Raw genomic sequence first — 12,554 nt, forward strand, 5'->3', positions numbered from 1 at the left:
GCCTGCGGAGTCCTTTCCTTAGGCTCCATCAAGGCCGGGCCCCCGTCCCTGCCTCAGTGCCATCCCCTGAGAACAGGAAACCGTCACCAACACAACACTGGCCTCGGCCTGAGGTGGACCTGTGACACCTGCACAGAGGACAGGGAAGGACGTTCCTGAGTGCTGCTCGGTTTCCCTCCTCCACCGCTGTCCATCCTGGGGACATGTGACAGCCCCCCCGGCTCGTCCCCTTCAGAGCCGGGCTTGTGGGCAACATGTGGGAAACCGATGTGCCAGGTAGAACTCGGAAGGGACGGCTCAGAGTGGAACTCAAGGACAAAACTGCACCACAGTGACCCTCCACGTACAAAAGAGCACATTTTATCAAATGTTGACAATTTCCAGTAGTCCCCGCGACGTGCTATCCCTCTCCTCCCCGTCACCTCTCTCGGTGACGGCGGCCAGGTGCTCGCAGGGGTGCCTGCTGGAGGCAGGTGCCACCGTCCTCTCCAGTTCCAGCCAGCTCTGATTTGGGCAGGAAAGACACAGTCACTGCGAGGGTGTGCAGGGGACAGAGCCATCCTCAGGTCCTGCAGAGGGGTCCCCAGCCCCACCTTGGGCACCACAGTTTGGACTCAACCTGCCGGTGACCGTGTTTCAGGGCAGTCACCCGCTGCTCATCGCTACCCAGAACAAAGACACCGAAATACTTTTTGGCAGAACATCAGCAGAGGAGTCCTTGCTTGGCTGGGAGAGGGCAGAGTCCCCAAAGAACAGACGCTGGTGTGCCTCCTGCCAGGGACAGCTGCCCAGCACCAGCCCACGCCCAACCTGGCCAGCCTGCGGGTAGGCAGCTCCAGGGTTTCCCACAGGGATTCAGGCGCGACGGGCATCTCCAGTGGCCGGAGAAGGCCAGTGATGTCCCCTTGGAAGCGGTGCACACTGGGAGGACCCTGCCTTTTCTCCGGGCACAGCCCGAAGGTCTTGCCACTGAGGCCAAGCGCGACCGTGGCAGGCGCCGGGGAGGCCGGGCCCTCAGTGGCTCTCGCTGTCCGTGAACTCCTCCTTGATGGGCTGCTTGCGGGACCTGCAGTCAGGCAGGTCGAAGCCGAAGTCCGCCCACTCGTCGGGGCCAGCCACTCCGGGGCCGCTGCGGTTGGGGATGGTGATGGTGTGGCGCACGCGGAAATGCACGGCCTCCATGACCCGCTGCCGCTGCAGCTCCCCCGAGCCACCAATGGAGATGGTGGCGGTGTTGCCGCTGGAGCGCAGCAGCTGCTGGCCACAGTCATGGCCCTGCTTCAAGTCCTGCAGCCCCCTCCAGATGGTCATGCGGTACTGGTCAGGGATCTTCAGGGCCCCGAGGTCCTGCAAGAGTGGCGCCCCCAGGGGCAGGAGAAGAGCTGCAGGATCACATGACCAGCGGGTGGCCTTCTCCTAGAGACGCCCCACCCGCAAGGAAGCCCCTGCCCAGGGGTACTGTCATCTGGAGGGGCCCAGAAGAGGGCAGCACAGGACCCCGTGTTTGGTGTTGGGCCACACCACATCTTGGAAGGGTTGCTGAGAAGTGCATGGAGGTCCTCCTGGGGCCGTGTCCAGCGGGGCCCTGGCCACAGTCAGAGTAGAGATGGGGCCAGGTGGATGACCTGCCTGCCAGCCTTGGGGCACCCTCGGTGCTATTAGCTGGCCGCTAATCCCGGATCAGGCCTGGGCTTCTGCCGCCCGCCACCCCTGCTCCCCACACAGGCTCACGGACAGTGCTGGTGAGGCTCAGTTGACCTGGGCCCTCTGAGCTGGCCAGGAGGGCCATGGGGATAGCCTGGGGAGAGTGGTAGGTGGACACAGCCAGGACCACCCTCAGCGAGTGGCCGGGCTCTCACCCCAGCTCCCTCTGACAAATCTGCCCTGGAAGGCAGTTCCCCTCCGGGACAGCCCTGCCCCCTCTCTGGGGGAGGCCCGGGCCTCACCTCGATGGTCAGGTTCTGTAGGTGATACATGTTCTGCAGCCCTTGGGAGGTGAAGTACTCGATGCAGTTTGGGCACCCCAATCCTGTTAGAAAGCTGCGGGGGGCGGGGGACGACGGCAGCATGAGCCTCAGCACCTCGTGGTGAGGCCTGGCGGGTGGGACCAGCCTCTCACAGGGAGGCTCAGCCCGGTGGCCAGGGCCTCAGACAGAGCTGTGGCTCCCTCGGGACACCCATGGACCCAACCCCTGGGGGCATCAGCCGAGAGCCCTGTTCCTGGCGCTCTCCCTTCTAAGGACCGTTTGCAGTCACGCTGTGGAGTAACACAGGAGGGGGCGGGCAGCGGCCAGCGTGCAGAGACCACCCCCTGCTGACAGGGTGACAGTCGGAGCCCCGGTCAGGCAGACACTCCGTACCTGACAAGGCTGGGGTCGGCGTGGTAGGGCGGTGGTGGGGAGCAGTGGGGTCCCGAGACCATGGACTGCGAACTGTGGCCGCCGTTCATCTCCCCGTTGGCCGGCACCGTGTGGCTGTGGCTGTTGAGCACCCCAGGGCCTGGGCAGGAGGGCAGGTGGGCCTCAGTGTCCCTGAGCGGGGAGGCTCCCGAGGCAGCATCAAGGCTGGCAGCGTGACGCTCAGTGACCACGGCCACCCGAGGCTTAAGCAAGGACTGAGCCCTGGGCCCTGGCTCCTGTCCCTAGGAGGTATGGACCTATGCACCAGCTGCTCAGCCCATGGGAGGGCAGAGGGACAGCAGCGGGCACCAGAGCACCACAGGTCTCAGGGTCTCTAATGCTGGGGTCTGGATGTCTCAGGACACCCCTTGGGGGCACCCACAGCTTCAGACACATGGCTGGCTGTGCCCACGTGAGGACCTTCCAGGACAGGTCCAAAATCCTCCCTGCTGAGCCTCCTGCAAGTGCTGGGCCCCCCTTTCATCATTTAACCCTCAAAACAAGTGAGGCTGGCACTTCTAATGCCGTTTCCCTCGTGGGGAAACTGAGGCTCTGTGAGGCCAAGAGCCCCTTCAGCTGCTGAGAGGTGGTGCAGGGCTGTGAGCCGCATGCCCCTAACCATGCCGTCTCTGCCCTCCTGGGATTGCCAGTGGACCCTGCTGCCCACCAGAGCCACTGGGGGAGGAGCGGCCTGTGCCCTCCCACCAGCTTGGCCACAGTGACTCTAGCCAGACCCAGTGTTGGGTCTCCCCAACCCACTTGGGGCCTCCAGTGCACGAGGGACTCACCCATGGGCCCCAGGTTGGGCCCAGCCGCTGAGCTGTGCGAGGGAGGCTGACCCACCAGCTGGTTGACCGAGGGCAGCTTACTGACTCCGGCGTGCACCTTGCTCATGGGGGAGAGGACGGGCCCATAGGGTGGAGGCTGCAGGGGGCTCCTGCTTGGAAAGCAACGAACCCCGTTTAAGGAGGCCAGGGCAGCTCGCCCGGCCCAGGCATGTCCATGAGTGCCACTGCACACAGGCAGAGGGGACCTGACCCCCTGAGCCTCAAGAGCGGCTGCCTCCTCACTGGCCTCCTGCCCACTGCAGCCAGGCCCAGCCCCCAGCCTCCTCCCCTGCCGTCCAGCAGGACCTCTGTCGTGGGTGGAGCTGACTCATGCCACTGATGTCACTCCCTGCCTTTCCACTCAGCAAACTTCACAAGGCCCCTTGGAGGGAGAGCAGTGTGAAGGCCATGACGTAGGGTCCCAGGGTGGCCACAGGACCACCCTGAGCTGAGCCCTGAGCCACCGGGCCCCACTGCTGGTCCCCAGTGGCCAGGAAAACCTCAGTGCTCCTGCCTTTCCCTGCTGGGCAGAGCCATCCCCTTCCCAGCCAGGTGGCCGGCACCGAGCGGGGGCAGCCGGGGGCGACCAGCTCACTCACGGCCTCTGCAGGAGCTGCTGCTGCTGCTGCCGGTAGGAGTCCACGAGCGGCTGCGGCACCAGCTCCATCAGCTCCAGGCTCTCCTTCACCTTCATCAGGATCTCGAAGTTCTCCCGGCCGCGCACCTGAGCACAGAGAGGCAGACGCTCTGCCAGGGGCACGCAGCACCCCGCCCGCCCAGGCCCCCGGGGGGCAGCGCAGCCGTAGGAGGACACCGGCTGGCAGCAGGGTCTTCTTCCTTGGGGTTCCCTGGCCTTTCCCCTTCCTCTGCAGCAGATCTGACCAGTGACCATGACCTGAGAGGCAGGCCAGGCCTCCTGTCCAGGGGAACCATGGCCACTCCTGCCTGCTCAGGGGAAGGGGGATTTCCACAAAGGCTCCCTGTGAAGAATTAAACCCCTCAGCTCCATTGTGGAGGAGGGAGACCATCGAGGCATGAGGCGCCTCAATTCATCAGCCAAGTGGCCCCACGCCAACTGTCCTAGACACACAAGCCACATAACCTGCCAGAATTGAGGATTATGGGATGCCTGCGGAATCTCCACTGGATGGGACGGGCGTGCCCGGGGTCGGCCTGGCTCCGAGCCACTGAACTGGAGGACCCGCCTCACTCGCTGTGGCCTGTCAGGTTGGCTCCCTGGGAGCCTCCTCTCTTTTGAGGCCCTGCCTTCTACAGAGGCTCATCTAAGGTGTGGGGGCCCCCCCTGGTGGCCTCTGGGATGCGCCGGCCTGGGCTGCCCAGGCGACAGAGCTAGGCAGGTCCCCCCGCGGCCCTGGGGTGCCCACTCACGTGCATGTAGTATACGTCCTCGTCCCCGTGCCGCCTCTTCTTCACGCTGCTGCCCAGGGTGGGGATGGCAGGGGGACTCTGCTTGAACGCTAGAGGGAGGCCGGGAGGGCAGGTGAGCCAGGCCACAGGTGGAGGCACAGGGCAGAGGCCCGGGTTTCGAGACACCCCACTCCCATGCATGCTGGCTCTCCCATGGACGCAGCATGTGATCGGAGCAAACCTGGACAGATGCCAGGCCAGACGAGCTGAGCCCAGGGTGCCACGTGGGCCTGGACCTATGAGGTGCCTTGGCCAAGGGCTCAGGGACCAGGGAGGCCTCCGGGCCCCAGGACCCTTCAGGGCCTGGATCTACCTAAGAGATGCTAGTGTGTCCCCCCAAGTTCCCCGCATGTCCAGCTCCATCCTTTAATGTGGCCGCCCGCCACTGCGGGGCCCACTCACCCCGCTTGCCAGCAGCCACGCTCTTGGTGGTGCTCTCGTTCAGGGCTTGCTGCTCACGGTAGTGGTCCTCATCGGCTTTGCGGTCACGGCCAGGACAGGCACAGATGCGTCCCTCAAAGGACCGGCGGCCCAGCACCTGTCCACTGTCAGGAGGGCACAGCCAGAGCCATGAGCTGCAGCAACCCAGCCCAGCCCTGCCTCTCCCCGCCCACTCTGGGCCCCGCAGGACTGGCCTCCTGGGCCGAGCACCAAGGCAGGGCGGCCAGAGTGTTCCCACAGGAAGAACCACAGCCCCGAGCTGCGGGCTGCTCTGAGGTCAGCCTGCCCCATCTCCCTCCCAAGGCCCAGCTCCTGCCCTGGAGGCAGTGGAGGTCCCTCCCTCCCAGCAGCCTGTCCTGCGGACCCTTCTCCCAGCTGGCCCCCAGGGGTTGGCCCCGCTCAGCTGGCCTTGCATCCTGGCTCCACGCCAAGCCCCTCGGTGCTGGCCTGAGCCCTGCTCCACCTCCACCACCATGTCATGGCAGACTCACTCCCGGGTCTCCAGGGTGATGATGATGAGGATGGGCCGGCGATTCATGCCCCCCACGCAGCTGCTGTTGCACATGAAGTTGTACAGGATGGTGGTGAACTCTGTCCCCACCTGTACGCGGGGAGGCAGGAGGAGGGCAGGCATCAACCACATCTGGCCCTGGCTCTGGATAGGCACAGGGTAAGGGGGCTTCTCTGTTGTTCTCATGTCATCATCCATCCATCCAATCATCCACCGTCCATCTGTCAATCTATCTATCCACTTACCCCTTCCACCCACCCACTCACCCATCCATCCACCATCCATCCATCCACCTATTTACCCATCATCTATTCATCTATCCACTTATCCACCTACCCACTCATCCATCCACCATCCATCCATTCATCCACCTATCCACCCACCATCCATCCACATATCCACCCACCCACCATCCATCCATCCATCCACCCACATATCCACCCATGCACCCACCCATCCATCCATCCACCTATCCAACCACCCACCCATCCATCCACCTATGCACCCACCCACCATCCATCCACATATCCACCCACCCATCCATCCATCCACCTATTCACCTACCCATCCATCCACCATCCACCCACCCATCTACCCCCCTTCTCATGCATCTACGCACCCACCCATTACCCATCCCTGCATCTATCCAACCATCCAGTGTACTGAGCACTGAGTGCTGTGTGCTGCTTCTGTGTTCTGAGAGGGCTCAGGCCTGGTCTCTGGTCTCTGTTCTCAGGAAGCAAGGGTCTGTGCTCCCTTTGCCTGGGCCATCAGTGGCACAGGCTGAGGTCAAGCCCTGAGGCTGTGTGAGAGTGGGTGTGTGTGTTGCATGCGGTGGACTCACTGGGGCAGGATGTGAGGCACTGTTAAGGATGAGGGGACCACAGTCATCCTGGGTAGACATCCCTGAACACCTCTATCTCTTGAGGAGTTTGGGGCAGGCCCAAGACATGAACCCAGGATTTGACGCGTGGGCATCCTGGGACCACAAAATGGGCAGTTTTCATGAACGCCTTGGGTCAGGGACCCAAAACTGTCATTGGTTTGGGAAAACTCAGGCTTTCACAGAGCTGCTGGCACATGCTAGCCAGCAGGGGGCGAGAGAGCCCACTTCCTGGGCAGGTGGAGGGGGAGAGGGAGGAGAGAGTGCTGCAGCTGGGTCACACCCCTGGGGACTGTCCCACTCACAGAAAGGGCTGCCCTCAGAGGACCACGGGTGGGGCCCTGGAGGGCTGGTCTCAGAACCAGTTACAGGGATGGGGCCTGGCAGTCACATCAGACCCAGAATGGCGTCCCCATCCCCAGGACCTTCTGCTACTTTCAGGGTAAAGGTCAGGCCCTACCTCAGCCTCTCCTCCTCCGGCCGCCTGCCCCTGATGCCCCTGTCTGGCCTTAGGGCCACGTCCAGCCCCAGCCTGGATGCCTGCACCCCACCAGTGCTTGCTGGTTTGGTTCTCTCGGCCAATCCATAGTCGGAGGTGCCTGGGAACGTCCACTGTGCTCCTCTGGTGTCCAGCCCAGGCCCAGACCAATGTTGGGACCAACAGGCAGGAAGAGGAGACTCCAGGAGGGCAGGCTGAGAGATCACCTACCCACCCATGACAGAGCGCCTGTCAGACCTGGCCTGGAGCGCCAGTGTGCACAGCAGGTGGTCAGAACCAGTGCTAGGTGCCAGGCAGAGAAGGGCCTCGTGACCCAACTGCACTCCGTGGGGGCCACTTAGCCCTGAAGCCAGCCAGAATCTCCACCTGGGGGACCCCATCTGGCCCCTGGCCTACCTGCGGGGGCTCGTAGGGCACCACGACACTCTGCCTGCCGGTGACGGGGTCGTCCACATACTGTGAGAGGCTGTTGCCCTCCACGCGGATGAGGTGGCTGGCCGGGGCAGACTGTCCTGCCGGGAGGGCACACCACTTCAGAGAGGGGTCCCGTGCCTTGTGGCCTGGCCCCCTGGGCATCCCAGGCAGGACTCAGGCCTGCTGCCAGCCCTGTGTCTGGCCCAGAAGCTCTGTCCTCAGCAATCCTGCTGAGCCCTGGGTGGCCCCGAGGCCTGGTCAGCACACTGGAGGGCACCCCATGTGGACTCCAAAAGCCACTGGACCCGCAGACCCTCCCGGACCACCTGCTCCCGCTCTGGAGCCCCAGCCAGAGCTGGGAGAAATGGGGCCCCGGGAGGAATGGCTGCATCCACACGGTCAGCCCCCACACCCTGGACTCTGCATCTTTCAGCTGGTCATCCGGCCGCTGGCCCTGGTGCTGCAGTGGTCTGGGAGCTGGCGGGGACTCACCTTCGTTGAAATCCCTCCCAAGCTCATGGTTGGGGCAGCGCTTCACGATGTCAGTCACGTGCTCTGCCTTCTTGTAAACCGGCATGGCCCTCACGGCAGTGCCCGGGGGCGGAGGCGTGGACACCTTGATCTGGATGGGACACGTCTTGGCGATTTGGCAGTAGAGCTTCTTCAACAGTGGGGAGTACTGGAGGGGGCGGGCAACGGGTTGAGGTCCGCAGCCCGGCTCCAGGAGGCCTGGCTCTGGCTGTGTCCCCTACCTGGCCTGCCCTCCTCCCCGGAGCCCCGTCCTCCTGCACTCCGGCGCAGACCACCCGCCTTTCCTTCAAAGTGTGGAGAGGGGCATGTGTGAGCCAGCAACCAGTGGGCAATCTGCACCTGGGTCTTGCTGGTTGGAGAGGCAGGCGCCCTTCCACTCATTAGTGAAGGTGGATGGTGGAGACCAGAGGGGGGAGCAGCGAGGGGGGAGCAGCGGGGCGGGGCAGGGAGGGGCTGGGAGCTGCGTCCTCCGAGCCTCACCCAGCGCCTGGCTTTTCCCAGCATGAACCTTAGGGCCTGGCTGCAGAGGCCTGAGGAGGTGGGTTTGTGGTACTGAGTCCTTCGTTCAAAACCCAGAAGACAACAGCGCTCATGGCGTTGGCAGATGGCCATGCGCCCCTGATGCTCTGGAGCCTGGACAGCGAACTCCCTGGATCGTGGCGGTCTCGCTGCCCAGTGACCCTGGCCCCTCTCTGGCTGGAGTCGTTGCTTCTGAGCTGAGCCTGGTCTCTGCCCCCATGGGGCTCCTCGAACCGCAAAGCCCCAGTTTCCCCAGCCTAGAACCTGAGGAGGCCAGATGTCCATCCAGGGCCGGCCTGGATGCTGCCCCAGGGACGACGCCCTCTACCCTTCCTGACCCAGCCGCCTGAGGAGGCCTCCAGGATCCCTGCTCTAGGGCCCAAGCTGCCCATCTGACCGGCCAGCCCTGCTGAGGCCACCTGAGGGTGTCCACTGGTTTCCAGGCTGACTGACCCCCACTCCTGGATCCTGGCACTACTCGAGACTCCACACACCCTCCTACCCCAGGGTCAGCAGAAATGGCGCCAGGCTCAGAGGCCATTTCTTCCCCATCCCATACCCTCTGCATGACTCCCAGTGACTTGGAATCTTGAGTTACACCACCCACAGTGTCCCCCAGCCCCCATCACACTCCACGTGGCACAGCTGGAGAAACTGAGCCGAAACAGGTGTTTGCTGGAGAAGCAGGCGGAGCCCACACACCCAGGGCCTCTCCTCTGCCGAGCAAGGGGGACCTCAGGCTCCTTCAGACTTGAGGTCCCCGGACAGTGGACTGGCTGGACCCGCATGTACCCTTAGCTAGGCAAGCCCAGCACAGGGAGAGTGGGGAGGGAAAGGAGGGTGTGACTGAGGTTGCTGGTGACCCCCATCTCGGCAAGGCACCGCAGGCAGAGGCCGCACCCCAGTCCTGCCTTAGGTGCCCACCCCCTGCAGGTGGGGCAAGACCAGGTCAGAAAGCCCCCGGCAGGGCAAGTGGATTCCGACTCCACTTGGGCATCAACTGGCACTCAGAGGGGCCAGCTCTGGTCATGCTGGGGAGCGCAGCCTCCCTGTTTCCCTGGGGAGGGCTTCCCCAGAGGGGACACTGACATGAGGCCCCATCACTACAAATGCCGCCCCTTCACTCCCAAAACATCCCTTTGGAGGGAAACTGGTTGCCCTGCCCCAGGACATGTGGGAACTGTCCACAGCTTGGTCCTCTGAGACTTGGACCCAGGGTGATTCAGACAGGGCTCATCCCAGCTCTGGGAGACTGTGCCAGAGCTCTGGTTTCTTGGACAAAGGTCACGCCTCAAGCTGGCACACTGTAGCACGATGTCCATCTGTGCTGGTTGGAGACCCCTCACGGTGCCAGTGCCCTGGGCAGGTAAGAGGGTCACAGGCTGACAGGTGGAGGAGAGGCTACCAGACTTCTCTGAAGCCCAAGGCAGCCTGTGGGGTGAGCTGCTCACTGCTGAGCACTTAGAGAGTGCCTGCTGTATGCACAGTGCATGTCCCCAGAATGCAGGCACTGGAAGAAGGTTGAGAGGCAGCTCTGTCCCCCTGGCCCGCACCAGCAACCTGGAATAGAAGGAGATGAGCAACCTGTACTCGATAAATGGCCTCTTTCTTCCTGTGGTCCCTCCCTGGAGAGGCGTGTGAGATGTGGAGCAATGATCACAGAGCACACAGGATCCCCCAGCCCAGCAGGGACTCTCCCCACCCTCCAGCTGCTCACAAGTGAGACTTCAGAACAAGCCCTCGATTCAGACAACTGCACAGTTTGCCTCATGCAGGGAATCCCCAGTGAGAACCCAGAGAGGCTCTGAGAGGCCAACCAAGGGGGCTTCCTGGTGGAGGAGGCCCCCAGAGAAAGGCACAAGGATCTGAGCATAGCTAGGGCCCAGCCTGGGGCTGGAGAGCCTCCCATTCAGCAAGCATCCATTCCAGGCTCCCCTTAGGAAAATGGGTTGTGGGGTCCAGGTGGCAGACACCCTGTGAGACAGGCCTGGCCTGGGGGCAGGGCTCAGGTCAAAGTCACCAGCCACAGCAAAAGGAGAACAGCCCCAAAGTCTGGCCACCTAAGCCCCCGTCTAGTGCTGGCATTTGCAGCCTGGGTTGCCTTGAATCCTGGACAGACTTCTCTGTCCTCTACTACACAACACCTGCTCTGGGTGGCCGGTGCAGCAGGTCCATGGGCCTAACACTGCTGGGTTCTTCACAGTACCAGGCTGGACCTGCGGGGGTCCCACTCCTTGTAAGCAGGCCCAGCCATCCAGAGATGGAGTTGGCTTGGGAGGGGCTGGGACCACATGGACCCGCCCAGGGGCTCTAGGCCTGGGCTCCCAGGCATTACCTCTCCAGGGCTGACCGTCCAGAGTCGCCCTCCTCCCAACCTTGACCTGAGATGGAGCATTAGGCCCACCAAGGCCCTGGGCCGGGGTAGGCTGGAGCGAGGCCGGGCGAGGTGTGACGGGGCCCTGCCGCCGCATTCCTGGGCAGCCCCGACACGCCCGGCCGTGGGGGCGCGCCGGGCTCCCGCCGTGTTCCGACAGGGACGAGCGGGCTCGCGCGGCCCCGCGGCTCCGACAGCCGTGGAGTCTGAAAAGCGCGCGCGGCTTCAAAGCCCCTGTCCTTCCCCAGGGTCCTGCCCCAGCCCCACCAGCCGTTTCCTCCGGAGCCCGGGCGCGCACTTGCCGGGCCGCAGCCCCAGCTGCGCACTTCGGGCGCGGCCAGCGGGAGCCGGAGAGGAGCGCGCGGTGAACGCCCCGCCCCGGGGAGGAGCTGGGGCGCCGGGAGCTGTCCCTGGTACTCGGGCGGCGGCGGGAGCGGGGCTCCAGCTGGAGTGCCCAGTGGCCTCCGGAGGGTAGTTCCTGACCCAATCCAGTTGTGGAGGGCAGAGAGTGAGGGGGCCGCTTCCCTCAGCCAAGGCCCTCCCTTCCTCTTCTAAGGGCCCCTGGTCAGCCTGGCCCCCCACAGAGGCGCCCCAACACAGCGCCCATGTGAACTTTGGCACCCGCACACCTGCCACTGCGCATGGCCGGCTGGACGCAGAGGTGCCCATCCTGGCCCTCCCTGGCAACCTCAGGGAGGGATGCCTGCGGCCTCCCCACTCCTGGGAGCATCAGGTGGGGAACAGGTGGCCACGGGAAGGAAGGACCCCTGGAATACCCATGTCTTGAGCCCGGAGAGGCCTGAGAACTCCCCCAGGTCCCCAGACAGAACTTGAGGGTCAGCGCTCAGGGTGGAAGTCTGAGGAAAGTGGGCAGGAGAGGCCGCTGGTGGTGGCCCTGCTCTGGGAGGTCGAGGAGATGCTTCCTCCCTGCCTCCCCTGCCCCTGCTGGCTTCTCCTTCCCTAGAACCGCTAGATGGATGTGTTTCAACAGATTCTGAGCTGATAAAATCTTATTTATCTTCGACTGTTGACACGGAGCCGCCTAGACTTGCCTGCTCGGATGCGTGTATTCTGTCTGGCTTGCAGGAAATGGTTTGCCCAAACACCAGTGCGGCCTGTCCCTCCCAGCACCCCTCCCTCCTCTCCTCTCCTCCCCCACCCCAGTCCAAGGTGGGCCCGGCCTGGCTGGGAGCCCTGGGCCTGGCAGGGCTGGTGTGGGGGTGGCGGGTGAGAGGGCAGGTGGGGGGTGGGCGGGCGCGGGGCTGTTAATTTCCTCGCACCCGCTCCCGGCAGCTGGGTGCCTGGCATGGGCAGGTTTAGGCAAGAGGACAGTGGAGAGGTGATAATAACTTGTCTGTCATTTTCCCAGGACATGTACCATCTTGCAAACCGCAAATACCGTTAACCAGCTTGGGTGAATCTGTTACAACAGATTCTGGAAGACGGGGCCTACAGTGGGGGCTTCTATTTTTTTAAATGATTTTTTTTTTACAGCCCACTTTTATCTACTTCCTTGTGTGTATGTGTGTGTGTTTACAGGCTCATCTTTCTCCTCTCTTGGACCCCTTCAAAGATCACCCTACCAAGGCCACTGGCCCTCGCTCTCTCCCTGGAACAGCTCTGGGGGCTGACCCACAGAGCATCACTTGAAGTCTGGAGGGCTCAGGCCGATCCCCTGGACCTAGAGAACCCTTTCTCCTGGGTGATCGCAGCCCCGTGGGTGCCTCT

At 63.5% G+C, this 12,554-nt stretch overlaps 1 protein-coding gene across 4 annotated transcripts in view; it reads right to left on the minus strand.

The window, feature by feature from the left end:
• Nucleotides 1-1,014: 1,014 nt before the first annotated feature.
• Nucleotides 1,015-12,554, minus strand: part of Tp73 (tumor protein p73) — a 39,869-nt gene continuing 28,329 nt past the window's right edge. For 2 of the 4 annotated variants that reach the window (XM_076863428.2, XM_076863427.2), the window contains exons 4-13: nucleotides 7,895-8,081; nucleotides 7,385-7,500; nucleotides 5,587-5,696; nucleotides 5,057-5,199; nucleotides 4,616-4,704; nucleotides 3,826-3,950; nucleotides 3,188-3,336; nucleotides 2,361-2,499; nucleotides 1,947-2,040; nucleotides 1,015-1,347 (exon numbers count right to left, since the gene is read on the minus strand). In XM_076863428.2, coding sequence (XP_076719543.2) covers nucleotides 1,015-1,347; nucleotides 1,947-2,040; nucleotides 2,361-2,499; nucleotides 3,188-3,336; nucleotides 3,826-3,950; nucleotides 4,616-4,704; nucleotides 5,057-5,199; nucleotides 5,587-5,696; nucleotides 7,385-7,500; nucleotides 7,895-8,081 — 1,485 coding nt within the window. The remainder of the gene's footprint in view (nucleotides 1,348-1,946; nucleotides 2,041-2,360; nucleotides 2,500-3,187; nucleotides 3,337-3,825; nucleotides 3,951-4,615; nucleotides 4,705-5,056; nucleotides 5,200-5,586; nucleotides 5,697-7,384; nucleotides 7,501-7,894; nucleotides 8,082-12,554) is intronic. The other 2 variants (XM_076863430.2, XM_076863429.2) reach the window with 2 other exon arrangements.

The sequence above is a fragment of the Callospermophilus lateralis genome, chromosome 7 (genome assembly GCF_048772815.1).
Source record: "Callospermophilus lateralis isolate mCalLat2 chromosome 7, mCalLat2.hap1, whole genome shotgun sequence".
NCBI classification, from domain to species: Eukaryota; Metazoa; Chordata; class Mammalia; order Rodentia; family Sciuridae; genus Callospermophilus; species Callospermophilus lateralis.